This window comes from Suncus etruscus, chromosome 12, assembly GCF_024139225.1.
Source record: "Suncus etruscus isolate mSunEtr1 chromosome 12, mSunEtr1.pri.cur, whole genome shotgun sequence".
Classification (NCBI taxonomy): domain Eukaryota; kingdom Metazoa; phylum Chordata; class Mammalia; order Eulipotyphla; family Soricidae; genus Suncus; species Suncus etruscus.
In genome coordinates, this window is record NC_064859.1 from 10670194 (window position 1) to 10697563 (window position 27370).

At 53.6% G+C, this 27370-nt stretch overlaps 2 protein-coding genes across 8 annotated transcripts in view; one reads left to right on the plus strand and one right to left on the minus strand.

The window, feature by feature from the left end:
• RTKN (rhotekin) overlaps window positions 1–23521 on the plus strand; it is a 41470-nt gene extending 17949 nt beyond the window's left edge. Inside the window, exons 1-12 of one of the 7 annotated variants that reach the window (XM_049784353.1) lie at window positions 9051–9278; window positions 18005–18204; window positions 19885–19946; window positions 20045–20098; window positions 20201–20318; window positions 20426–20635; window positions 21378–21472; window positions 21549–21655; window positions 21829–21957; window positions 22119–22281; window positions 22369–22473; window positions 22976–23521. In XM_049784353.1, coding sequence (XP_049640310.1) covers window positions 9168–9278; window positions 18005–18204; window positions 19885–19946; window positions 20045–20098; window positions 20201–20318; window positions 20426–20635; window positions 21378–21472; window positions 21549–21655; window positions 21829–21957; window positions 22119–22281; window positions 22369–22473; window positions 22976–23262 — 1641 coding nt within the window. In that variant the 5' untranslated portion in view covers window positions 9051–9167 and the 3' untranslated portion in view covers window positions 23263–23521. Of the gene's footprint in view, window positions 1–9050; window positions 9279–10623; window positions 11013–15791; window positions 15848–18004; window positions 18205–19884; window positions 19947–20044; window positions 20099–20200; window positions 20319–20425; window positions 20636–21377; window positions 21473–21548; window positions 21656–21828; window positions 21958–22118; window positions 22282–22368; window positions 22474–22795 lie in introns of those variants that run through there. The other 6 variants (XM_049784354.1, XM_049784359.1, XM_049784358.1 and 3 more) reach the window with 6 other exon arrangements.
• An 87-nt stretch (window positions 23522–23608) lies between these two features.
• Window positions 23609–26732, minus strand: WDR54 (WD repeat domain 54). The gene is made up of 9 exons (XM_049784367.1): window positions 26336–26732; window positions 26187–26249; window positions 25482–25548; window positions 25354–25407; window positions 24988–25115; window positions 24278–24378; window positions 24017–24179; window positions 23860–23934; window positions 23609–23788 (listed from the first exon to the last, which is right to left on the minus strand). Exons 1-9 carry the CDS (start codon window positions 26555–26557, stop codon window positions 23657–23659), a joined length of 1005 nt encoding a protein of 334 aa, XP_049640324.1. The 5' UTR covers window positions 26558–26732; the 3' UTR covers window positions 23609–23656.
• Between the last annotated feature and the right edge of the window lie 638 nt (window positions 26733–27370).

Here is a 27370-nt window from a genome sequence, read left to right on the forward strand (position 1 = left end):
TTGTGTTCGTTTGGATTTTAAAACACAAAGAAGTTTTTCTTTTACCAACATTTTGTTATCTGTAAAGTGACAGAATTATGACCTTGCTCTAAAATTTTCTGAGAGGCATGGAAAAAAAAAAGTTTATTGCCCTTATCTTCCTGTTGCTTTTTAATGTTTTAATAATTACTTTACACCACTTAATGCACTAAACCTAATAACACATATTTGACGAAGTGTAGGGCTGACAAGGTGAAGCAGAGTTTTTCACTGATAACTCGGGGAGGGGCCAGCACAGTTAACAGCAGGAAGGCTAGAGGCAAATTATTTACAGCCAGCAGGGTGTAAAGATATAGAGAAAAAAAAAAAAACAATCTTTTAAGATTAATTACTAATTTATTGGAATTAGAGGGAATGGCAACCGAAGAGGGGAGTTTGGGTTGCAAAAGTACTATGGGGTTTATGGTTTTATTAATTGATTTGAGAATATGCAAGAGATGCCACTTTTCAGATTTTTTTTTTTTTTTTTTTTTTTTGAATAACAAAGATTGGGTATTTCAAGGTGAATTGGAAGGCTTAAAGTGGGAGTGGCAGGGCCTGAGCTGGCTGTTTCCCAAGGCTGGCAGGAAAGAGGCTGAAGGAGGCTGAGGATTGGTTTGAGAAAATGTACTGAGTAAAGGGTACATTAGGCTTAGAAGTTTTAACAGCAAAGTGTAGATATCGCAAGGTTTTATGGCTTAGCAGATGATACTTTGTGATTATCCTACTCACTGTGCCCTTAGAATTTTTTGTAGGCACTGCAGCAGTTTCTGTTTTATGGCACTCAGCCTGACTTTTATAGTTTGTTTCTTTGAATTCTCAAGAGGGGGGGCTTGGCCGTGGAATTCAGTGGGCAAAGGACAGACAGCTATAGATTTAGGAGGGCAGGGGAAAGCCTGAAGGGCAGAAACTTGTGAATTAAGAGAAGCAGCCTGTTTTTGAAGGCTTAAGATTTGTTTAAGATTTTCAATTTGGCCAAGTAGTTTCATTTCTATAGCTTTAAGAGGGGGAGCGGTGAGAGGAGGGAATCTGCCATGGTTAGGGACTGAGCGTCTTGGGCATTTAGAATTTTTCCTCTGGGGTGCGGGGGATCAGTGGGAGGCGTTTGAGAAGGTAGCTGCGGAGGCTGCTGAGCAGGCGGGGAGGGGGGGGGTGGGAAGACTTTCTCCATTAGGGAGAAAGACAGGAAAGGTAGCACTGGTTTTTGAGCTAAGAGCAATATCAAGTTTGTTAGAGAGGTGAGAGACCATGGATGTAATTGTGGTGAGTTGGGAGCTTAAGTCAGAAAAAGGGGGGGGGGAGGGAGAAAGCAGCAACAGTTTGTTGCCGGTGTGGGGGAGCTGCTGGAATGCTGGCTTTGGGGAGCGACTTCCAGGCATAGAGGGCAGCAAGAGCCATGTTGGCAAGCTGGGACCTGGAAAGTGTGTGCTGTACCTTTAAGGTATGAAAAGAGGCGAGGCCAGCTATACGAGCTTAGAGATTAGGATTCCTGCCTATTTGCAGGGGCTTTGCAGCGGAAAAAAAAGTTAACTTCCCAAGAGACAAAGAGTTCAGCTTTTAGATTCTAAGCAGGAGAGCGTGTAAGGGGCTTGGGGGCCATAGGAGGTTACGGCTTGAAATGGCTCTTTGAGGCTTTTCCAATTAAAGGCTTTGTATTGATGCAATTGCTGGCTAAGGAGGGGAGGGTGGTGAAACAGGGACGGAGCTGAAGCTAGGGAAGTGAAGAGCTGTTTAGGATTTTGCACAGAGGGTGCAGCGGCCTCTTCTGTAGGGGTCTGGGTGCATAGAGCAGAAGCATGGACAGAAGTAAGGGAGGGATATAAATGAGAAGCATTAGAGAGATCTTTAAGAGCATTAGTTACTTTGGAGACAAAGGTAGAAGAATCAGTGGTGGAGGGAGGACAAGGGGAAGTATTCTCAGAGGGAGAAGGGAGATGAGAGACAGAATTAGAACGAGAGGGAGTCCTGGAACACTCACGGGAGACTTGTTGTACATGAGATTCAACGGCATGGATGATGTCTTTGGCGGTTCCGGCATTTTTAGTTACAATGATATCTCTTAACAGGCTCCAATATTGGAACATAATTTTTTCCTTCTGTGAATCATCATTATTTACAAAATAATCACTCATTTCATGTCCTACTTTGTCCCAAGTGGACGCAACAATTTCTGGACAGGTAATAATAAACCAATGACATACATTATGAATAAACATAAGAAAATTACAAATATTCTTTTTTGGTAACCTCTACATGTCTGGCTTTCAACTCAGACTGAATATCAATAATGAATTTAAGTTCAGTACTCAATGAAAACACCCATGGAAGTGAAGCCAACGGGCAAAGCCCCAAGAGCCAATCAGGGGCGGTGATCAGAACGACTGAAAAAAACTGCAGTTTAAATATTTGATTAAGGCTAACTCGTTTCAACGCCTACCCGGATGGGGTATATCCTGCGATTTACGAAACAGCTCCGGACTCGCCGACCCGTAGTCGTTCGGAGTGTGGCGGTGGTCTTCGTGCCCAGCGTTGGGCGCCAAAATGCGGTGTCCTGAAGCCCCCCCAGGGGGGACCCGGCCAGCAGGAATTAGCTGGGAAGGCTTCTCAGACAACCGCACTCCTATTTTGCTGAGTAGAAGAGCAACCACACCTGTAAAAAATCTGAGAGAGGTTAATAATAAAGACCCAAGGCAGCGTCTCACTGTTCAAGGGTACCTTTATTGGGCTACAGCTCCTTCTTATATAATGAAGGAGAAGGGGGCAGTACAAAGGTGATGTCAGTCATACTTTTGGCGCGAAGGCCCATACAAGGCAAGAATATATTTCAGGTTTCAAGGAACAAAGAAAGTTAGGCATTCTCTAAATAAGGAAGTGGGCAGTGGGCTAGGTGACCTTCAAGTTATGCTGAACGTGCTGTTTCTATGGAAACCTCTAGTGTCCTTCAAGCTGCATTTTTAATTGCTTGATTATCAGGTGGTGCAAGATGTGCCTGCCTCAGTGATCTTGAACAGACAATGTAGCATACACTTATTGATAATAGCCTAGTTCACTCCGAAATGTGGTCTTAAGGAGTGAGGCCTAGTTTCTGATAACGGTACCGGACAGTGTTGCTCTCCTCCGGGCTAGAGTTAATTATATCTACAGTTGCACATTCCTTTCTCTATAGCTCAAAAACTTACAGCAAGACTGCAAAATAGCTTTTAGGTGAAAAGCTGGAATATGGCAGAAAGAACAGCAAAATGGCCTCAAACAAGTCAGTCCCCAACATAACTCCTTAAACATTAAAGGCATAGTATTTTTTTTACATTTCTATGCACATGCATAGTAGTTTCAGTTAACCTAAGAAGTTTAAGTGGGTTTTATTTAAGGATTAGAGTCAAAGGAGCACAGTAAAAATGGTGTTAGAGTGGCAATTATTGTTTGCATAGGCCCACTAAAATATGAGGGACATGGAAAGGAAAAACCTTGGCCTAAATACAAGGAAACCCTACCCCTGAAGTTTCCTGGCATAAGACCAACTCTAGGTTCCAGGCAAGCTAGTTTATCCAATTCAAGACATTGTCTGTAGTGCCAACACACTTTTATTTTTCACACAGTCTCTGTTGTTGGTATCATGTTTCTGTATTAAAGATCCTGGAATCTGCTTATTTTACATTGAAGTCAGGATGTGGAGCGTCCTCTAGTTTCACCTCACAATTAAAGGGCAATGCAGAGAGCACTGTTATGTAAGCATGGATCTCTTATTTTTTTAACTCCTTAGGATGGTCTGAACTGAATTCCCTGACCTTAGTCATAGCCTCGTTTAGCCAATGAATACAGAAAGCTGCCAAGTCATGATCTCAATTAGAACTTACTCAGGTCCCTCCTTTCCCAAAATCATCAATGTTCCATTGCGTTCAAATAGTCAGGCAGAATCAGTATTGCTTGTGGCCCTTTTCCAAGCTCTTCCGCTTTTCCTCCATTCTGTTTTGTTGTTTTTTTTTTTGTTTTGTTTTGTTTTTTGGTTTTTGGGTCACACCTGGTGACGCTCTGGAGTTACTCCTGGCTATGCACTCAGAAATCACTCTTGGCTTGGAGGACCATATGGGATGTCAGGGGATTGAACCACGGTCCGTCCTATGCTAGCGCATGCAAGGTAAACAAACGCACTACCTCTTGTGTCACTGCTCCAGCCCCATCTTCCTTCCATTCTTCTTCCTCTGCTTAGAATTTTGCTTTCCCTTTCCTTGGGCCTGTAGAGAGATCTCTCCAGCCCGTTTCCATCCTGACAGCTCTGAAGATATGTCACATGTTCCAGGTAAGATTTTCTAGGATAAAAGGGCTCTGTTTCCCAAAAGCAGCCTCTGCCTCACAGTTTTTGCTTGACAGTAGGCAAGGCACAGCCTGGTTCCCACACTTACACTCTCCTAGATTCATATTCACTTACGTCAACGCCTGTGATTTTTTTTTTTTTTTTTTTGCATTTTCATGATGCAGGAGATTGAATCCATATGCCAGTGATTTTTCTTGTGCATTTCCTGTGTGTTCTGCACTGATTTAAAGCTGGATCTGGAAGACAGCTTCATCCTGCAGAGCTGAGAATTTAGAAGTCACAGACATTAAGAAACAAAGTCTAGGACTCAAGAAATAGTATAGGAGTTAAGGCATTTGCCTTGCTAGCAGCTGACCCAGGTTTTGATCCCAGCTACCAAATATGGTCCTTCAGCACCACTAGGAGTAATCCCTGAGCACAGAGCCAAGAATAAGTCCTGAGCACAGTTGATGAGGTCCAAAACCCAAATCTAAACCCAAACAAAAAAGATGGGCTAGGGACATAACCCAGTGGGCTGGAGAATGTGCTTTTGTGTCAGCAGGCAGGATTGGATCCTGATTACAGGTTCAGTGGGCCACCAGTGTGTTTCCCCTTTCTTTCCTCTCATGTTCTGAAGTGTGTTTCCGAGGCCACCAGATATTGTGACATCTGTGACCTGCCTTTCCTACTCTCTGAAAGAAGTCCATTCTCTATGCAAATGTTAGTGTTTTTATTTTTCTCTGCTTTTTGGACTACTCTTAGTAATACTCAGGCATTGCTCCTAGTTTTGTGCTCAGAAATCACTCCTGGAAGACTCAGGGGACCATATGAGATATTGGGGATCAAGCCCATGTCTGCGTGTGCAAGAAAAATACTGTGCTATTTGTCCTATTGCACTGTGCTATTGCTCTGACCCCCAAATGCTAAAGATATTTGTTGTTTGTTTTGTTTGTTTTTGGGCTATACTTGGAGGCTCTCAGAAGTTACTCCTGGTTCTGCTCTCAGAAATTTCTCCTGGTAGGCTCTGGGGACCATATGGGATACTGGAATTTGAATCCAGCTTGGCAATGTGCAAGGTAAATGCCCTCCTGCTGTGCTATTGCTCTGGCTCTGTTTGTTGTTTTCTGTCTAGCATCCAGCACCTCGCTCTCTGGTCTTAGTATCTGGAAAATACTGAAAAGGTATTTTCAGATATTTTCAGAAGGCACTGGAAAAGCACCTTTTCACTCATCTTTCCTAGTTTACTGGTTTCTGTTGGACTCTAGGAGTGACTTGGCTTGGCTGACTGACACACAGGACTGGCTTTAGCCAGCAACTGGTTTAGGCACAGCCAGTCCACTGCCAAGCTTGGTTTGACCTGACAAAAATGATTCCCGGTGGCCCCTAGCAATCCCAGCCCTGTGTGGGAGCTTCAGGAAACAGATGCTGTCTCCCACAGGAACTAAGCATGAGAAGAGAGACCCAGATTTTTCTGGCAACAATCTTGTTTTGCTCTAGAGAGGGAGGGAACATGGAGGAAGGTTAGTCTGATGATGAGAAAGTGGAAATTTTGGGCCATCTAACGGCAGTCCTTAACCAATAACTTTCCCATCTTGCTAACTTTTTTTTTTTTAAGGCCACACCTAGCTATGCCCATGGCTTATTTCTGGCTCTACAATTAGGTGTGGCTTGGAGAAACATATGAGGTGCTGGGGATTGAACCTGGGTCAGTGGAGTGTAAAAAATGCACTTTACTCCCTGAATTCTCTTTCTAGCCCCTTTGCAATTTTTTTTTCTTTTGGGCTACACCTGGCAGTGCTTAACCCTGGTTGGTTTGCTTAATTTTAATCAGGTTTTCTAGGAGACCATCGAGTCATTTTCCATAACGGCAATTCTACCTCATATTTTGAAAGCTTACATTAATTTCTCTTGCTATATCTACTATTGGAGGAGCCCAGCATACTCCTCTCTCTCTCTCTCTCTCTCTCTCTCTCTCTCTCTCTCTCTCTCTCTCTCTCTCTCTCTCTCTCTCTTTCCCCCCCTCTCTCTCCCCCTCTCCCTCCTCTCTCCTCTCTCCTCTCTCCCCTCCCCTTCTCTCTAGCTGCTCCTTAAATTTCAGAGCATGCTGCATTTGAGGTCTGCAAGTAAACTCTGCCGATTCTTTTTCTCCTCTTGCATTTGTCTGAAGGGGAGAGTATCTGGGGTGGGGAAGGCTCTTTGTGGTGAGGAGGGGCCATACCGTGTAGATCCCAGTGCAAGCCTCCAGCCCTTTGAGTTTTGTCTTCTGCTTTTAACTTTGCACTTTTGGCTTTGTATTTGTTTTTAGGCTACAGAAAGTGTCCTCAGGGGCTACTCCTGGCTCTGCACTCAGGAATCACTCATGCTGGGGCTCCTGGGACCATAAGGGATGCCAGGGGTGGAACCTGGGTTGGCCATGTGCAAGGCAAGTGCCCTTCCCACTGTACTGTCTTATCTCGCTAGCCTCTAGCTCTGCACTTTTGTGTGTGTGTGTGTGTGTGTGTGTTTTGGGTCACACCCAGCAGTGCTCAGGGGTTATTCCTGGTTCCAGGCTCAGAAATTGCACCTGGCAGGCACGGGGGACCATATGGGACATCGGGATTTGAACCGATGACCTCCTGCATGAAAGGCAACCGCCTTTCCTCCATGCTTTCTCTCCGGCCCCATCTCTGCACTTTTTTTTTTTTTTTTTTTTTTGGTTTTTGGGCCACACCCGGTAACGCTCAGGGGTTACTCCTGGCTATGCGCTCAGAAGTCGCTCCTGGCTTGGGGGACCATATGGGACACCGGGGGATCGAACCGCGGTCCGTCCAAGGTTAGCGCAGGCAAGGCAGGCACCTTACCTCTTGCGCCACCGCCCGGCCCCATCTCTGCACTTTTTTAAAAAATTAATTAATTTTTATTTTGGGCCAGACCTGGCAGCGCTCAGGCTCTATGCTCAGAAATTGCTCCTGGCAGGCTCAGGGGACCATATGGGATACTGGGATTTGAACCATCGTCCTGCATGCAAGGCAAATGCCCTACATCCATGCTATCTCTCCGGCCCCTAGCTATCCACATTTAAGATACTAGTGCTGCTAGATACTGGTGTCCAAGGACTCCCAAGTTGTTCCACCAGTTTCGTTTTCTTTTTACTCCTGACTCTGCTCAGAAATCGCTCTCAGTAGGCTCCAGGGACCATATGGGATGCTGGTGATGAACCCAGGTCTGTCAACCCAGTCCTCCCAAACCCCCCCCCCCCCTTTCTTTTCTTAAAAGTGCCTGTCTCTTGGCATTTTGCACTCATTCGCATATGCAGTTCTTCGCTGTTGGAGTGGAGACTCCGTCCCCATTGAACAGAGACCCAGAAACTGAAACAGACCCTGAAAGTTCTAGGATGGGCCTGCGGCTGTTCATTTCTTTAATGACAGCAATGGTTTGGTTTATTATTTCTTGGTTTTTGGCCCACATCTGATAGTGCTCAGGGGTTACTCCTGGCTTTGCACTCAGAAATTGCTCCTGGCAGGCTCTGGGGATCATATGGGATGCCTGGGATAGCATCTGGGTCCATCCCGGGTCATCAGAGTGCCCTACTACTGTGCTATAACTCCGGTCCCAACAGTGTAGGGTTTTTTTCCCCCTATAGTGTAGGTTTTTTTTTTTTTTTTTTTTGTGGTTGTTTGTTTGTTTTTGGGCCACACTCGGTGACGCTCAGGGGTTACTCCTGGCTATGCGCTCAGAAGTCGCTCCTGGCTTGGGGACCGTTCTAGGCTAGCGCTGGCAAGGCAGACACCTTACCTCTAGCGCCCGGCCCCAACAGTGTAGTTTTAAGGGTCAGAGATATATAAGGGGATGAAGGTACTTGCCTTGCACTTTGCCATACCAGGTTTTTTTTTTTTTTTTTTTTTTTTTTTTGGTTTTTGGGTCACACCCGGCGGTGCTCAGGGGTTACTCCTGGCTGTCTGCTCAGAAATAACTCCTGGCAGGCACGGGGGACCATATGGGACACCGGGATTCGAACCAACCACCTTAGGTTCTGGATCGGCTGCTTGCAAGGCAAGCACCGCTGTGCTATCTCTCCGGGCCCGCCATACCAGGTTTTATCCTTCGCATTGTATCAGGCCCCTACATAGCTAAACAGAGCCAGGGATTTGCTTTGACACAACCGGTTGTGGCCCCTAGACTAAAGCCAAACAAAATTGAAAAGCCCAAGATGAGCTTAAACACAGCCCAAGTTTTGTTTGTTTTTCTTTGGAGGCCCCATCTGCAGGTGCCCAGGGTTTAATCCAGGCTCTGTACGTGGTGCCAGAAATCCCAATCCCAGTCGCCCAGGCCAAATGCTAGGCTAGCGCCCTTCCTGCCCTGCCCTGCTCTCTCCAACTGCACTGCTCAGCATGTGACCGCAGGGGATGGGCAGAGAACCTGGGAAAGGAGCCTAGATAGCTGGGAACACAGAAGGGACTTTGGGGACTGCAGAAAGCGGGTGAATCACGTTGGTGATGCCTGGGAGCGAGCTTGGGTGCGCTCTCAGGGTGCCAACGCTGCGAGTCCCTGCGAATCCCGTGACCAAGGGTTTTTCCGTACCCAGGTTGGGCTTCCTCTGGGCACAAGGGCTGGGGCGGGGCGGGGCGGGGCTTCTTGGCGTCTGCTTCTGTCCAGGTGAGGCGCCCACGTCCGAGGCCCGGGAAGCGGTGCCCCTCACTGTGCCGCTGGCATTGGCGGAGGAAGAGGGGGTGCGCCCTGCTAGCCTAGGTGTCTTCGTCGCTGTCCGGGGCGGGCTCTGGGCCTTGGGCGGCGGAGATTCTGGCCCGACGGGGCCGACGGCGTCGAAGGCCCGAAGCAGCAGCAGCGGGCAGTGGAGTGCGTTTCGGGGCGCCACGGCATGTTCTCCCGAAACCACCGCAGCCGTGTGACGGTAGCTCGGGGCTCGGCCCTGGAGATGGAGTTCAGACGTGGCCGCTTCCGACTCAGCGTGTTCTGCGACCCGCCCGAGGTGAGGGGTCCCGAACAAAGGGGCTCAGCCCCTGTTGTTGACTTTGCGGGCGAGTTAGCGGAACCGGGGCCACCCCGACGCTACCCGCCAGGAGCTCAGCCCCTCCAGGTTGGCCGGCCTCTGCGCCGGGACCCGGGTCTCATCTGCCGGATAAGCCCGTGGCCGTGGCAAGGGCCGGTGTCCACCGCAGTGGGCACCGCCTGTCTCCAGGCCTGGGTAGGTAGGGGTCTGTCTCCACTGTCCCTCTCCATTTCCAAGCCGGACACCTTTGTCCAAGCCCCGCCCCACTATCCCTCGGGCTTCGGATGGGCTTCTGGGCGCGATTTGGGGGTAACCATCCCCCAAATCCAGGCTCCTTTTCTGGCAGGCAGTGGAGTGAAATTTCCTCCCGCGCCCACACAGCAGGGCGTCGCCAGCTCCGAGCCCTACCTACCTGGGTCTCCCCGAAAGAAAGTGCTCGGGAGGGGCGGACGAGCAGGGGGCCCGAGCTAGGACCCGGAGGGGAGGGGAGAGGAGGAGAGGGCGCGGGGCGCGATTGCTCCGTGTCCCCTGGGTCACTTCTCCGCCTCTGCAGCGCCTGCAAGCGGTTCGGTTCGGCCGGGGCTGGTGGCCTTCCTCCCGCCGGGGTCCCTCCCCTCCGGGATTCCTGGCCGGGCTCGGCCCCCGCCCCCGCGCCCCAGAACAAAAGGCCCTTTCACGCCCGGGCCCGCCGCGGACTCCCGGAATCCGACGGCCTTGGGTCGGGGGCGCCCCACGACAGTTTCGCGTGGGGGCCTGAGCCCAAGAGGCATGGCGTGCGTGCCGGGCCGCCCCCGGGGTCAGCCCGGCCTTCGATCAGGGGTCCCCGCGCCTCGGACGGAGCCCGGGCCGGGCCAGCTAGCTACCTTGGAGGGTGGCTCGGCGGGCGGCGGCCCGGCTGCTTCTGGCCGGGGGCCGGAGCCGGTTTCCTGTCTGGGCAGGAGGGAAGGGGCCCGGCAGGGGAGCGGCGGGGAGCAGGGGCGAGTTGTGCGCCCCCGAGCCGCGTGGCGCGGGCTGGTGCGCACCGGTGGGCTGCAAGTCTTGGTGTGTGTGTGTGGGGGGCTCTGAGTTCGGGCCACTTTACCCACTTTGTGCAAACCCCGCTTTGTGGGTCACCGGCACCCTCCAACTGAGCAGGAAAAGCCCAGCCCGGCCAGCTGCGCCTGCCCCTCACCCGGGCCGGGCGTCCAGCACACGGCCTCTCTGTCCCGGCCCGGAGGGAGGTGGGCGGGGGCCGGGGAGGGGCCAGGGCGGAATGAAAGGGCCCTTTTCTTCCACAGCTGGGGCAACAGCTGCCGCCGAGCGAGGGGCACGGAGCGCAGTGTCCCGGTCTCTCCCTCCGCAGCGGCCTCCCGTCGCCCGTCTGGGCGCATCCCGCGCGCGCCCCACCTTCCTCTCCACTGCGCCCGCCCGCGCGCGCACAGCCAGCCCCGCACAGCCCCGGGGGTGGGCGCGGAAAGTTGCAGCAAGCCAGAGCTTGGGGCGGGGGCGGCTGCGGGGGGGGGGGGGGGGGGCCCGCAGCGGCAGCCAAGACGGGCTCGGCTTCCAGGCCGCGAGGAGGGATCCGGGTGCACCGCCGGCCGCTCTCCTCTTCGCACCCTTTTGGGGAGGAACCCGAGGGCCAGGGCGCGTGGGGTCAGCGCGATGCAGGACCGATTGCGCATCTTGGAGGACCTGAACATGCTGTATATTCGGCAGATGGCGCTCAGCCTGGAGGTAACGCCCGACCCGCCTGCGCTCCCCCTGCTCCCCGTCGTCCTCCGCTCGCTGCCCCTCCGCTGCTATCTGCCTCCTGGCCCCGCAGGAGGAGAACGGAGGGTCTGTCTGCTCGCCCTGCTCAGCCAGGGCTCGGTGCCGTCCCAGTCCCTGTCCCAGTCCCAGTCCCAGGCCGGGCCGAGTCGCGCTCCGAGCCAGGCCTTTTCACCAAGTCTGGAAGCGTCGTGGGTGGCGGTGATGTGCCAGTCGAGCGTCTTTTAGGGACTAGGGACGGGGAGACCAGCTCAGCGGGCGAGTCCAGGACCCTCTCTGCTGGCTCAGGACAGGGCAGCGTGGCAGCGTTTTTGTTTATGCTTTTGGATTGGTTTACTTGCCTGCCTGGGAGCTCGTCGGCTGCGAACACAGCTAGCTAGACGCACCAAGTTTCTTCCTAGACTCCGTTTTGTTTTTCTTTAGTTTTGTGCTGGGTTAAGGGGGGGCCCCCAGGGGGTGTTTTCTCCGGCAGGCCCTGTCCATTGAGTTCTATCTCTCTGGCCCAAGATCGCTTTATTTTATGTTATTTTTACCATTATAATTTTGGCTTGGTTTCTTTTGGGGGTGCTCAAGGGTTACTCCTGGCTCTGAGCTCAAAAATCACTCCTGCCAGGTTCAGGGATGGGATCCCGGGGATTGAACGTAGGTGGGCAGCATACAAGGCAAACGCCTTCCCCGCTGTGCTATCGCTGTGGCCCCTTATTTTATATTTTTAGGGACAATTATATATATATTTGGGGGGTCACACCCGGGGGCGCCCAGGGGTTATTTCTGGCTCTGTGCTTAGAAATTGCTCCTGGCAGACGCGGGGGACCATATGGGATGCTGGGATTGAACCAGCGTCCATCCTGGGTTGGCTGCGTGCAAGGCAAATGCCCTACTGCTGTGCTATCTCTTTGCTCCCCCAAAAGAGTGATTATTCAGTGCAGAGTCAGGAATAACTCCTGAGCACCAGTAGGTGTGCCCCCAAATTAGATAAACAACTTAATTAGTTAATTCCTTTTTGGGGGTGTGGGCCACACCCTGTGGTGCTTTCTCTTGGCTCTGTGCTCAGGGATCGATCCTTGGCAGGGCTCAGGGGACCATATACAGTCCTGGGTATCAATCTTGGTCAGCTGCATGCAGGGAACGCACCTTACCTGCTGTACTATGGCTCTGGCCCCAGTTAACTTATTTTTATTGTCTCCACCATCCCGCCCCTTTTTTGTTGTTTTGTTTTTGGTTTTGGTTCACTCCCTGCGCCGTCGCTCGGGGGACCATATGGGATGCTGGGAATTGAAACCCGTTTGTCCTGGGTTGGCTGCATGCAAAGCAAACATCCTACTGTTGTGCTATCACTCTGCCCACCACCCTTTTGTAAGTGCTGGGATTGAACCCAGGCCTCATGTATGCATGGTGGGAACTCTTTGGCTGGTTAGCATGGCTTGTCTTTCATAGTGGCAGCGATCAGGGCTGGTTGGGATGCTTGCTGCGTTTCACACATCAGTTTGTGGTGCTGGGTCCCATGAAGTTTTGCATTTCTTTAGTTAAGTAGCACAGTGTTCACTGGGGCCATACTCCCAGCTAAGGCTGGGGAGATTAGGCTAGTACTCTGTGGGGCATTTATATGTGCTCTGGTTCACTTCCCCCCCCCTTTTTTTTTTGAGTTTTTGGGCCACACTCAGCAATACTCACATACTCATGGGTTACCCTGGCTCTGCACTCAGGAATCCCTCTTGGTGGTATTGGGGGAACATATGGGATACTGGGGGTTGAACTCAGATTGTCAGGTTGTCAGGGAGAGAGACAGAGACAGAGATAAAGAGAGAGAGAGAGAGAGAGAGAGAGACAGAGAGAGACAGAGAGAGCATTTTGTAGTGCTCACATACTGGGGGTAGAAATTGTGGTGCCAGTGATCACACAGCTGAGCTGCAGGATCACATTTGTTGCATGCAGAACCCTGGAGATTGATCCCAGGGTCATGTGCTCACACTTAAGGGCAGGTGCTCTGAACCCCTTCGGGTTCTGTCCTGTGGGCTCGTGAAGGTCTCTTTAAGTGGGAAAGTACAGACCCCTGCAAAACATCGATCCCCCAGGTAAACTCAGAGCTAAGACTGGAGATGTTGGAAACAGCAAGCAGGTGAGGGGAGGCTGGACTGCTGCCGAAGGGGGTGAGTCTCTCATGCGTGAGACCCTTTTGTTTTGCCTTTATTTGTTTTTATATGTTTTGTTTTTGGGTCACACCCGGCAGCGCTCATGGGTTACTCCTGACTCTGTGCTCAGAAATCACTTCTGGCAGACATGGGATGCCAGGACTCGAACCACCCTCCGTCCTGGGTGCATGCAAGGCAAACAGTCTTCCGCTCTGCTGTCTCTCCGGTCCCAATGTTTTGCCATTTTTTAATAATTATTTAAGCACTATGGTTACAAGATTGTTCATTATTGAGCTTCAGTCATACAATGTACACCACCCTTCACCAGTGCATGTTTTCTGCTACCAATGTCCCCAATTTCCCTCCCAGTCAATTCCCCAACCCTGTCTGGGGGCATTTTACTTCTCTCTCCCCCCCCCCCCTTTTTTTGACAATGTGGTTTGTACTGTTAATGAAGGGGTACCATTCCTACCACTTTACGCCCTTTCAGCATCCAGTTCTTGTCCAGAGTGATCAGTTCCAACTCTCATTGCCATGGTGGTCCTGTCTCTGCCCTAACTGCATTTGAGCTCTTTGTCACAGGCTTCCTACCATGGACTGGTCCTCCCAGCCCTCATCTCTATTGTCTCTGGATATTATTACCATATTATCTTTTATTTTTCTTCTATCTCACAATGAGTGAATTATTCTAGTCTGGCAGTGCTCAGGGATTAACTCCTGGCTCTGCACTCAGAAATTACTGGCAGTGCTCAATGCAAGGCAAGTGCTCTTCCTGTTGTATTATGGATCCAGCCTGCAAAAAAAACTTTTTTTTGGTGATACTCTGTAATCCTTGGGGGATATTTGTGATTTGGTGCTCAGAGGGGCTGTGCAGTGCTGGGGATCAAACTTGGTGTGCTCGGCCTTTTGAGCTTCCACTGGCACCTTTGCAGAAATCCACTTGCACTCAGTGGGCCTAAATACTCAAGTGGTTTAATTTGGAACTGGAGGCACAGTAGAAGGAGAAGGCACGTGCTTGGCATGAGGCCACCTTGGCATCTTCCTGGCACCACATATAGTCCCCTGAGTACTACCAGAAGTGATCCTCGGGTACCACCATGAATGGTAGTGGTATCCCCTCTCCTGTCTCCTCAACACTGATGCATTTTTTTCCTTGTGGGAGGTTCTGCTTAATTTTGGGGCAGAAGAAGATTCTTTGTTTTCTTTTTGGTCATTGCTTTTTTCCTCCCTGGATTGGTGTGCTATTCGGAAATTCTTTGTTCCTCAAAAGGTCCATTGAAGTTTTAGGAAATGGCAAGAGTAGTAGCCATGGAAGTGAGGAGTAATCCAAGAACAGGTTTGGAAAGAGGGCGGCTTAAGCTGTGAGTGGGGGAATAGGTTGTTTTGAAATATGCTCAGGCCAGGAAGAGACCCTTACTTTCTTAGTTTCTTACTGTGGGTTGGGAGGGTCACACAACCTGAAAAAAATTGGGTGGGGGGATTGTGATGGTTCTGTGCCCAGGTATCCCTCCTGGTGAAGCTAAGGACCATATAGGGGTGCCAGGATGGAACCTGGTTCTGCTGTGTGAAGGCAAGCACCCTTCCCTCTGTACTAATCTCAGTACTCCGGGTCTACTACCAATTTTTTAAAAATAAATTTTTATTATTTGGTGACTTATGGAGGGACCAATACCCATGGCCAAGTAGTGTTCAGGAGCTACTCCCATTTCCCTGCTTGGAGGGTTCTTGTGTCTGCTTTGGGTTCACAAGGTACTGGGGATCGAACTCTAGTCTTCTGCATGCAAACCATGTGTCAGCTGTCTCTCTGGCCCTTTCTGACTTATCAGTGAATGTTTGACTCATAAACCTGTTTTATGTGTCTATGTCCCATGGTTATTTACACACTTCCTAGGCTAAAGATATTTCTAGGAAGCCCTAGGTAGGGGTTAGACACCCCTACCTGTGCTGGGAATGACCCTGAATTCTTCCACTCTGTTTATAGACCTAACAGGCTGGGAGATGACTAAAATGGCTCAGAAACCAGCTTCAAGTGGTGCTGGAGCCCTGGTTCTGATGGCAACAGTTCCTTCATAGGCCCCTGTGCTCTGGGTGTGTCCCTCCTCCCAAGACCCCATAAATCAACAACTGGGGCTCCAGACCTTAGAGTTAGTTAGTCTCTAAATGGATCAGAACTTAGCATAGGTAGAGGAGAGTCTAGGAGGACTGAGGTGATGAGCAACCGAGCCAGACGTGAGACGGGAAAGTGATCCCAGGGCAAATGCTATCGTGATTCATCCGCCTCCTGCCACTGGACTCGCCCCAGACCCATCGACTCAGCTCTGGGCTCTCCAGAGGGAGTTAGGGGGACAGCCTGCCCAGCTGGTCAGAGGGACTGTGTGTCAGGTGAAGCAGGTGCCTGCCATGCTGGGGGGCTTGAGGAGGTGACCTCAGTGCTTGTGGGTTGGTTCCCTCTCCAGACTGGCCACCTGACTTGATGAGCTCCCCCTTACGCATGCTGCCTTCCTACAGACAGAACAGGGCTGTCTGTCTGCCATGCCTGGGCCTCCTGGGTACCAGCAAGAGGCACACAACTGAGTCTGGAGAGTTTGGGGCTGATGTCACCACTGCAAGCAAGCAGAGGGGCACCAACCTCCCCTGGCTACAGAGCCTGGGCAGCCTATGGGCAAGCTGGTGAGTGCCTGGGTGGGGACTGCCAGCTGCTTGAGTCAGCCCTGACCCCAGAAGGTCCTGCTGCCCTCTCACGTGTGTGAGTGTGAGGGTGTGTTTGTGTGTGTGTGTGTGTGTGTGTGTGTGTGTGTGTGTGTGTGTGTGTGTGTGTGTGTAGCAGGAAAGCATTCCTGTTTCTTTTTTTTCCCCTTCTATTTTTGGATGACACCCACCAGTTCTCCAGGATTACTCCTGGCTATAAGCTCAGGAATTAACGCCTAAATGCTCTGGGCATATAGAATGCCAGGGATCAGACCTGGGTCAGCTGCATGCAAAGGGAGCACCTCATTGATGTGGTCTTAGGAAAGATCCCTTAGCAGAGGTGGGACTCAATGCAGACTCAACTGGCAAAGAGGGTGGGCTGGAATTTTTAGTTTGGAAGGGCTGCAGGGCTTCCTGGTGGAGGGAGCATTAATGCTGGATTAATAAGCTGTTTCCGCAGGATCAGACAGGGAAATGGGTGGATAAGGCTGGGGTTAGAGGTGATGAGAATCTGGCCAGAGCCAGGAAATAAACCGTGAAGGGAAATTCAAGAGGGAATTGGACAGATATGGCTTTTGGAGGGTGGAATTCATTGAGTTCAGGCCTTGGAGATGGAGCTGAAGCGGCCAAAATCAGAGAAAGGAGGGATGGTGGGAGGGAGGGAAGATGCTCTGGTCTTCTTTGGGCTTTGGTGCTCCCTGTATGTGCTCCTCCAGGTACCTGGACAGTGTGTGTGTGTGTGTGTGTGTGTGTGTGTGTGTGTGTGTGTGTGTGTGTGTGTGTGTGTGGCATCCGGCTTTCACATCTGTGTGGGAAACAGCATGAGTGCCATGACTCCTCCCTGCCCTCTCCTCTCTTCCCTCCCATCTGGATTCTAGGTGGGAACCTCTCATGATCTGGGTGAAATATTCTCCCTGACCTCCAAACACCCCAGGTACTGGGCGTTAGGCTAAATGTTTTATGAGACAACCTTCCACTCTATTCCCAATCTTCTCTTGCAGATGGAGAAACCAGGGCAGACAGGTTCCCAGGGCTACTGCTCTTAAATTTCTTCCCAGTTTCTCTGCAGTGATAGGGCTCTGACTTCCCTCCAGTTTTGTTGCTCAAACTGTTGTCCTGGGGCTGGAGCAATAGCATGATGGGGAAGGCAATGGCCTTTGATGTGCCTGACCTGGGTTCAATCCCTGGTATCCCATATGGTGTCCTGAACACCAGGGGTTAATTCTTGAGTGTAGAGGTAGGAGTGACCCCTCAGCATTCTAGGGCGTGGCCCCCAAGCAAACAAAATCTGCTCCCCGACTCTGCTCTGGGCCACATTCCTTCTAAGCGAATGTTCCTGAGAAATCCTGGTGCTTCTTTTGGCCCTTCTACTCTGGCCCTTCCCATGATCCACCAATCTCACTCTTGCCCTGCCTCACTTACTTTTCTGTCCCCTCTGTCCTTGCCTTTCAAGCTCAGGGGCCAGCGGGCTGCACATCCATTAGGTTGTGGTGTGTTCAAGGTTCTAAGAATTTGGAGTGTGCCTTTCCATGATGTCAACTTGATAGATGTCCTTATCACTTGAGATTTTGGGATCACTCAATAGCTTTTGCTATCTGTATTATTATTGTTGGTTTCTCTGGCCTGGCTATATTTCAGAATCACTTGGAAAATTCTAAAAAATTTCATAGAGTCTAATATTCCATGATACAGGATGTCCTGCAGCTTACTTAACCAATGCCTTCTAGAAAGGCTTTTAATGTTGGTATTCAAAACAGTGCTGCAGTCAATATTTTTGTATATATTACTTTGTCAAATGTGTAACTATATATGTATGTGTGCATGATAAACAATAAACTCTTAGATACTGACTAGTTAGATAAAAGGACTTATGAATTTGTATTTTTCATAGACTTATCCAAATGGCACCCAAAAGAGGTGGAAGGAATTTATCCTCCCCGTCTGCACCCAAGGTATTAGAATGTCTGTCATTTCACCGCAATTTTCATCTTATTTTCAGGCATCTTATTTTCAAAGCATCAAGCCCTGCTTTGGAGTTGTCTCAAACCCTGTTCTTGTCATATTTTCCTGGGCCCCAAATACTCTGGGGGTATGTCTGCTGCATCCCTACTGATGGACCCTTCCTTCTTTTTTTTGCAGGACACAGAGTTACAGCGGAAGTTGGACCATGAGATCCGCATGAGGGACGGGGCCTGCAAGCTGCTGGCTGCCTGTTCCCAACGTGAGCAGGCCCTGGAGGCCACCAAGAGCCTGTTGGTGTGTAATAGTCGCATCCTCAGCTACATGGGGGAGCTGCAGCGGCGGAAGGAGGCGCAGGTGCTGGGGAAGAGAGGCCGGCGGTGAGCAAGGGTGTGTGTGTATGTGTGTCTGTGTGAGTGTCTGCAGTGCAGTGTGTGTGTGCACAGAGGCCTGATGATCCATCACCTTCCAGGAAGATGCCTGGAGAACGCCTCATGGTTTTGCTACTGCTGTGTACCCCCCAAAGGCACATGGGTGAATCCACTGGCCCAAGCTCTGAGGACAGTCTGACAGTTCCCTCCCTATGCCAGGAGGCTTGGCAGGCTGGCTCCGGGGAATGCCAACTTTCTCAGTTCACCATGTGATGCTCTTTTTGCACGTCACGTTTGTGGAGGGGCCAGCCAGCCAGCCACAAGCTGGCAAGAATGCATTATGCCTGGACTTCATTCTGGGAGAACGGGACTACGAACCAGGGCCATCGCTTCCTGGAGGTTGTGCAGATCTCTGTGTGTGAGAAACTCATGTTACCCTGACCTTAGACTCAGCTGCCAGATGTGTTTGAGTGAAGTGACCATGTCCATTCTGTGAGAAAACTAGAATGTTTGGGGGACTGTTTAGTCAAGTGGACCCTTGGGAATCAGCCTGTCTGGGTGAGCTGGTTTAACCCCTGGGATGCAATGGGAGAGAGCACCTCCCTGGGGTCAGAGTGATATCACAGCGGGGAGGGCTTTTGCCTTGCACATGGTCAGATTCAATCCCCAGCACCCCATAAGGTCCCCCTGAGCCTGCCAGGAGCAATTTCTGAGCTCAGAGCCAGGAGCTTCATAGGGTGTGGTTCCCGGCCAAAAAGTTCCTCCCTATGTACCTCAAGGTGCCCACCCCCCCATAGTCCCTAGTCTTTAGATCTGCAGATCAGTACCCATAACCCTATTACCAAATCCAAACTACAGCTGTGGGGCTGATTCTCTCGTGCTGTGCGGTGGCTGTGAACCAGCCCTGCCCTGCCTGAGCACCTGCGTAAGGCCCACAGTGGTTCTGAGGTGTACCCTAGGACCCTGGGCATATGGTACCTCAGCATTTACTAAAGGCCTCAGGGAGTTGCCATGACTGCGTATGAGTCAGTTGGGTCAATGACATTATCTTAGGCACTGAAACAGCCGGCTGACTCCTGATGTGGACCTGAATCAAGGGATGTGAGGCTGGGGGGGATCTTGGGCCACTGGGAAGACCCAGAAAATCTAGGCAGGATGTCAAGTCTGAAGCCAGTGAAACACATAGTCCCTGTTTGAAATCTGGATTTTTGTTTGGTTTTATGGGCCACACCTAGTGGTGCTTAGAAGTCACTCCTAATGGGTTCGGGAGACTCTATGGGATGTGGGGGATCGAATCTGGGCGCCATGTGCAAGGCAAGAGCCCTCTCCCTGCGCTATTGCTCTGGTTCTGAGTCTGGAGTTTCTGGTTGATTCGATCCTCTTGTGAGTCCGTGGTAGTTCGTGATTAGAAATTCAGCCATCGCTGGTGCTGGTTGGTGTGGTGGGTGGAGGATGCTAAAAGGGCATCTCTGTGGGTGCCTGAGCCCTGCCAAGGTGCGTGTTGGTAGGAAAGTGCTGAGGTGGGGTGAGTCTTCACAGCGAGGAAGCTCGCTAACATGCTCACACCATCATCCCTCCTGACTGTCCCTCAGCCCTGTCGTGGGGCTGGGAATAGGAAAGGGAGTGGGAGATGGGAGAGAGGGGCCAGGCCTAGAGCCTGGTCAGACTCAGAACTCTGTCCTGCCCCAGGCCTTCTGACAGCTGCTCGCCTGCGGACCGCACTGCCTGCCGAGGCCGGGTCTGCATCTCGGGTAAGCAGCAGCCGCTGCCTTTGCCACCACTCCCTGTCTCATCACAGGCTCTGGCAGCCCAGAGCAGCCTCAGAACTTATGTCCTCTCTGTCCTGCAGACCTCCGGATCCCACTCATGTGGAAGGACACAGAATACTTCAAGAACAAGGGCGGTGAGTCCCACCCAAGCTGCCGTGTGTGTGGGGAGGCCCAGGGCTATAGTGGAGGTTTGCAGGGTTCCTGCTTGACCAGCTTTGGTGTCCCCCCTCCCCCAGACCTGCACCGCTGGGCGGTATTTCTGCTGCTGCAGCTGGGGGAGCACATTCAGGACACAGAGACAGTGGTGGTGGACCGGACGCTCACGGACATCTCCTTCCAGAGCAATGTACTCTTGTGAGCGGCCCCACGCCCCTCCACCACCCACCCCCTTGGGAAATGGATCCGGCCTCTGCATTCGTGCTTCTACTGTCACCATCCTCCTCCTCTCTGTCCGCCTACAGTGCTGATGCAGGGCCAGACTTCGAACTGCGCCTGGAGCTGTATGGGGCCTGCATGGACGAGGAAGGGGCCCTGACAGGTGCCCCCAAGAGGCTGGCCACCAAACTTAGCAGCTCCCTGGGCCGTTCCTCGGGGAGGCGTGTTCGGGCATCTCTAGAGAATGCTGGAGGTTCTGGGAGCAGCCCCATCCTGCTGCCCACCCCGGCTGTGGGGTAAGGCCCTACCCTGCTCCCATCCTGGCCCAAGTGACCAAAAGCAAGCATCTTACCCAGTATACAGTCTGTCCAGCTCCTGTTTATTTTTGGATGTGCTCAGAACTTCCCTGAGGCTTGAGGGGCCACATGCAGTACTGGGAATTGAACCCAGGCAAGCAAGGAAAGTGCCCTACCCCAGTGCACTATTGCTCTGGCCCTGGGCACTTTTCGGGGGTGGGGGCATTGAACTCACACTTGGCAGAGCTCAGAGATCACTCCTGATAGGGCTCAAGGAACCATATGGGACAACTGAGATCGAGCCAGATCAGCTGCGTGGGAGGCAAGCACCTTCCCTGCTGGACTGTCCCTCCACCCCTGGGCATTTTTCTAACTTTGCTACGTCCTGGCTGCCAGACTGTCCAGGCGCAGGGGTCCTCAAACTTTTTAAACAGGGGACCAGTTCACTGTCCCTCAGACCATTGGAGGGTCTGACTATAGTAAAAACAAAACTTATGAACAAATTCTTATGTACACTGCACATATCTTCTTTTGCAATGAAGAAACAAAACAGATACAAATACAGTATGTGGCCCGCGGGCCATAGTTTGAGGACCACTGGTCCAGGGAGTCGGCAGAGAATCTGGCAATTCTGGGCACTCAGGACATGTTGGGCCCCTCATGATCCCCTAGGGAGGGTGGGCCATCGCCTCCTGTCATGGGCCCCCCCACTGGCTGTGTCCCACCTGCCCATCCTCTGTAGGGGACCCCGGTACCACCTCCTGGCACACAGCACGCTGACCCTGGCCGCAGTGCATGATGGCTTCCGCACGCATGACCTTAGCCTTGTCAGCCAAGGTGAGTGGGGGGCTAGGAAGGGGGGAGAGGGGCCCCTAGATCTCCTAGTGCCTCATGCAGCCTCTCTTCCCTACAGAGGAAAACCCTGCTTGGCTGCCCCTGTACGGCAGCATCTGCTGCCGCCTTGTGGCACAGCCTCAATGCATGGTGCAGCCCACAGTTAGAGGAGCCCTCAGGGTGCAGGTATGAGGGGCCCTGGAGGAGAGGGAGGCCAGAGAGCAGGATCCTACAGGAACCTGACTCGTGGGAATGTCAGTCTGGCTGGAGGAAGGTGGGCAGAAAGCAGGGGGAAGCAGGAAGGAAGGTTCTCAAGGGGGTTGTGTGAGACCTCCCTGGAAACCTTGTCATTTCTGCAGCAAGCTGGGGAGCTGCAGGAGTGGGTTCGGGTCTACGGAGTCCTGAAAGGCACAAACCTCTTCTGCTATCGGCACCCCGAGGATGCGGACACTGGGGGGGAACATCTTTTGACTATTGGCATCAACAAGGTGTGCTGTCAGGGCCCCTGGTGGGGAGGGGGGAGGGTAGCTCCCCCTACTCTAGTCTTCTCTGCCCAAGCTCTGGGGCTTGGCAAATGCCTCCTAGACTTCCTCTGCGCTTCCCTGAGTGACGAGTGATGAAGGTGGCAGCAAGTGACTTCCCACTGCAGGACACCCGGGTGTGGTCGGGGGAACTGGAGCCAGGCAGGAGCCTGACCCTGAGCATCAGTAACCAGTGTGGGGAGGAGACGGTGGTACACACGCTGCAGACTGAGAGCCGGGCGGCCCTGCAGAGCTGGAGGGAGGCACTGCGGCAGCTCTTCTTCGACATGAGTAGGTGTGGGGGGACCTGGGTGAAGGTTGGGGCCTGTTTGAGGCACTGGAGGGGACTGCTACCCCTCCCATCTGTGCTCCCCACAGGCCGGTGGAAGCAGTGCTGTGAGGAAATCATGAAAATCGAAATCCCTGCTCCCCGGAAACCACCGCAGGCGCTGGCCAAGCAGGGGTCTTTGTACCATGAAATGGGTGAGCAGAGGTGGGGACCTCCAGGAGGAAAGGGGAGCTTTCCAGGAATCCCTGACAGCGAGACAGAGCACGGGCACACCCCAGGTGAAGGCAGGCCCCGGGGACCTTAGTCCCCTTAGTCCTGTTGTATTTTTTTCTATCCTCCTGCACTTCTAGGACCCACCCAAGTCCTAAAGAGAACCCAACCAGCCTTGTTCCAGGAATTTCTCTAACCTAGTCCTTTCTGTTTCCCTTTCTGCATGTGGATTCCTGAATCTGCCGTTTCCTTTTCCTCCTCTCCCCTGTCTCCTCACCTGCTCCCACCGCCCTCATCTGTCTGTAGTCTTGTCTGAGCCTGGGGCTACAGGGGGCCTGGGCGAGGCACTGCTCCTGCAGGATGGTGAGGTCTCAGCTGAGATCCAGGCTCTGCTGTCCCCCTACTGCAGTGGCAGGTGATGGCCAGGGCGACCCAAGGCCGTGCTCTGACAGCCCCTCCCTCCCCCCTTCCTGGTGCCACACACAGCAATTGAGCCCCTGGATGACATCGCAGCAGTGACGGACATCCTGGCCCAGCGCAAAGATGCAAGGCTGGAAATGGCCCCGCCCTGGCTTGTGGTATTCTCAGGCCAGCCAGCCAGCCCCCCCTCTCCTGCCCCCCCGCCCTGGGGGCGTCCACGGACCCTGTCCTTGGACTCTGTCCCCTCAGACCGTGCTCCAGGGGTGCCCCGTTCTGCTGCCCCTCGGCCTCCACAGACCAGAGGCCTCTTCAGTAAAGGGGCCCCCCACATGTGGTTCCAGTCAGCAGTGTGAGCACCAGGATGAGGACTCATGTGCAGCAGGACTCGGGAGTGGTGTGCTGGGCAGCACCAAGCTCTGCCCAAGAAGACGGTGTGGGGCCCTTGCCTGCCAATGTGAGGAGGGGACCCCCCTCCAACCCCAATTCCTGGGAGGAAACTGGAATCAAGCCTGCCCGCCCACTGGCCACTGTCCCTGCACTAACTGGCTTTAGACGGGGCACCGGGGCACAACCCCTAGAGCCACATGTGGTTCATTAAAGTATTTAACAGCTGCCTCCGCCTGGTCTGGACAGGTTACCTCCAGCAGGGTGGCCCTGTCCCTGCAGAAGAGGCGTCGCAGAGTGCTCACACCAGGCCGGTGGGGGTCGGGGAACCTTTATAAATAGCACAGGGACTGGGGGCTCTACTCAGGCTTCGTGGAATCTCAGGATTTCCGTGACGTCATAGCCAGTGACAGCGAAGGAGCTGCCAGAGGGGTCGCAGAAACGAACACCACACAGCTGAGTGTCAGGGATGCACTCCCCGTGGCAGTGCTGCACCTGGCGGGAGAGGGTGCTCAGGGCCTGCTGCTGGCCCCCACCCGTGCCACTCCACCCTCCCCCATACTCACCTCAATAGCGCCGTCCTCGGGGCTCCTGCTGAGCTGCCACAGGTGCACAAATGTGTCCTCGGCTGCAGACAGCAGCTGAAGTAAGGTAGTAAGGCTTAGTAGGGTGAGAGGCCAGCCCTGTGCAGGGGGAGTGGCCAGGGCATGGAGTGGGACTGACCTTGCCTGTCTCTGGAGCCAGGTCCAGAGCGCATACAGCGCGAGCATGTGCACTGATCTGGGCCCGCAGAGTTCCGGTGCTGGCTTCGTACAGGCGCAGCTGCCCATTGCCGTAGCCGGCCGCGATGATGCCCTGCCACAGCTGCACCGACGGGCATGGCACCCTGCCAGGGCACAGCCCCTGGAAGTCTTTCTGCCGAGCACTCCCCTCCCAGTCACCCGACCACTATAGGGCTGTCTCAGGCCCATCCTCCTCACTTACCCGAATCCTGGAATTCGGGCCAGTAATTTGAATTCATGCCCGGACCTCCAGACACACAGCAAGCCCGAGTCATCCGCTGTCACCACGTTGGCCACGCAGTCCTAGGGGGAAAGGCCAGCTTGAGCCTCCACTTCTGTCCACACTGAGCACAGGGCATGAGGAGCGGGGCCAGGGTTGGTATCTGCTCTGATGGTGGAGCTGCATCAGGAGTCCAGCTAAGGGGGACCCCACTGGGTCTGGCTGGCCCCAGTCTGGAGGGGAGCTGGGCAGTGCCTATAAGGAATTCAGCTCCCACCTGCTGCCACGCAGGAATGACACAGGCCAGATGGGTTGTTTTTTTTTTTTCTCAGAATGGGTTGAATAGAGAAAACAGGCAGGACGGAGGCCAGGGTCCTCACAGCAAAGCTGGTTGGAAAATCCAGCCAGCTTCCAACCATCAACCAACACCAACCCCCCAACCAACTCCAGCTGGGGTTCCGATCCCCTCTCCCTTACAGCTTCAATTAGACTCAGGAATCTCTAATTAGAGTGTTCTTCACTCTTAAAGGGACAGACCCCCCCCTTTTTTGGGAGCAACATGATATCCAAGAGCACCTTGGAAGCCATCATTCCCGCTCCTTATGCTTCACTGGCACGGAACCACCAGGTTCAAGTCTAGGAAGTAGCCTTCCTCACTGCAGGGGGGACAGGGTGGGGGGAGGTCCAGTCACCTGTCCTTCAGCAGGCTCAGAGGCGATGTCTGTGACTGGAGTCTGGTGTCCATCCAGCTCTTCGCTCAGGACAATGTGGGGGCCCTTGGCCGGGATGTCAAACACCAGCACCCTGCCCGACCATGTTCCTGAAGGCATGACGTCATCGGGTCCTCCTAGGGCTCTGTCCTGCTGAGCTCTCCTAACCAAGCCCCCTAGCCCTCTTCATACCCTCAGCCTACCTGATCTTGGTTTCTGGGAGTCTCAAAGGCCCCACCCTCACTCCCTCACTCCCTCACTCTTCCAGCCCTAGGACCTCCAGCATTCTCCAAGCCAAAGCCCACAGCCCTGCTCCCCCGAGTACCCCCAGCACTGGCCTATCCTCACCCACACAGATGAAGCAGCCACTGGCAGCAATTCCACGGGCAAACACAGCCTGTCCTGGGTTGGAAAGGGGGAAACTGAGGCACAAGAGCATGCACAACAGAATCAGCTCTTGACCCACCGTCTGGTACCTGGGGTGTTGTCTTCTGGGTGCAGCGCGTGCCAAAAGACCATGACGGAGCCGTCAGACTCATACATCTGGGAAGAGAGGAGGAGGCCACAGTCCTGCTGACCTCAGGCTCTGGGAGGCGTGTGTGTGTGTCACACCCAGCAGTGCTCCTTGCTGTGTGTGTGTGTGTGTGTGTGTGTGTGTGTGTGCATCAGTGATAATACAGCCTTGCATGCAGCTGACCTGGGTTCAATCCCATATGATCCCCAAAGCTTTCGTGTGTGTGTGTGTGTGTGATGTGTGTGTGTGTGTGTGTGTGTACATCAGTGATATAACAGCCTTGCATGCAGCTGACCTGGGTTCAATCCCACATGATCCCCAAAACTTTCCAGGCATGACTCCTGAGTGCAGAGCCAGGAGTAAGCCCCGAGCACCTGAGCAACTCTGGACAGGGTCCCAAAGCAAAGCAAAACCAAACAAACCACACTCAATAAGCGCACACTACATAAGGGCAAATGTCTCATCCCCTGTACTGTCTGCGAGCCCCATTTAGCTGAGGGGTGGGGGAGTGAACTGAAGAAGCCAGTTGTAGGCCAGCAGATCGGGAGGGATGTGGCAGGTCTGGGAGATGGCGCTTGATCTGAGAAACGGTGAGGGAACAGGTGGGAAGTCAGCGAGCGTTCAGGGCCCAGGGGCCACGGCGGGAAGGCCCCTGCTCGCAGCTCACCTGTATTCCTCGGTGCGAAGTGAGAACCAGCAGGACTCGGAAGGGGAGGACGCACCAGTGGACCTGATGGCGCAGGGACAAGTGGTCAGGGCGCGGGGGGGGGGGGCGGCCGGGCGAGCGGAGGGCCAGGGCGGGGAGGGGCGCCTCACCTGCGTGATGAGCGGGGGGCTCCCCCCGGCCCTCTCTTTGGCGTGGAGCTGGCGCTGGGCCAGGGGCACCCCGTCGCTCACGACGCTGAGAAGCTGGGCGCAGGGCCCGTGCACCACGGCGAGGTGCGTGAGGTTGCGGCCCGGCTGCTGCAGCACGCTCAGGTTGTTGCACAGCGCGGCCGCCGAGCCTCGGAGCGGGATGGCGCGGTCGCGGCGGAACATCCTCGGGGCCAGGGCCGGGCCGGGCCGGGCGCCCCGGGCGAGACCCTCGGGGCTGGGTCCGGGTGCGAGTGGAGGGGCCGCAGGTCAGGGGAAGAAAGGCGCAGAGCCGCGTCTCGGGGCGATGGGGGCGGATGCAGAGAGAGGGCGCGAGTGACAGCAGCCGCAGTAAGGTCCGCCGGCCCGACCGACGCCCGGCTCCTGCGCTCCGTCCGAACCCGCCGCCACCATAGAGACGACGCACGTACGCACGGCGAGGGGCGGGGCGAGCGGGCGGAACGTGCGGAGCAGTTGCTAAGCGACGGGAAGGACCAATCCGCGGTGCCCGGTGGTTGCTAGGCAACGGGCCGACCAATCCGCTGAAAGAGGGATGCAGTTGCCAGGCAACGGATCGACCAATCCGCTGAGCGCAGGATGCGGTTGCCAGGCAACCAAACCACTGAGCGCCGGACGCCGTTGCCCAGGCGATAGCGAGGCCGCAGCGCGCCTAGACGCCCTAACTCCCCGAGGTGGGAGCGACACCTTCGGCGATGGCGCATGAAGGCTCGGTGAGCGTCAGCTTCGTCGCGGGGTGCGCCAGAGCTGGGTTCGGCCCTTAAAGTCGGCGGCTGGAACCGCAGGCCAGCGTCGCTTCCCCCCCACCCCACTCCGTGGCTGCTCCTTTCGCGGGAGCTCAAGGGGTGCACCGCACCTCTCTCGCCTCGTGGTTCCCCGGGGAGAAAACCACACTCGCACCGCGATCGGACACATCAATCGCAGTCACTTTTTATTTATTTATTTATTTATTTATTTATTTATTTAATGGTTTTGGGGGTC

Coding starts and splice junctions, on each gene's coding strand:
- WDR54 (XM_049784367.1), bottom strand. CDS start 26,557: ATGTTCCGCCGCGACCGCGCCATCCCGCTCCGAGGCTCGGCGGCCGCG. Junction 25,549..26,186: donor CTTCGCACCGAGGAATACAG/GTGAGCTGCGAG, acceptor CTCTCTTCCCAG/ATGTATGAGTCTGACGGCTC. Junction 23,789..23,859: donor CCGAGGACGGCGCTATTGAG/GTGAGTATGGGG, acceptor CTCTCCCGCCAG/GTGCAGCACTGCCACGGGGA.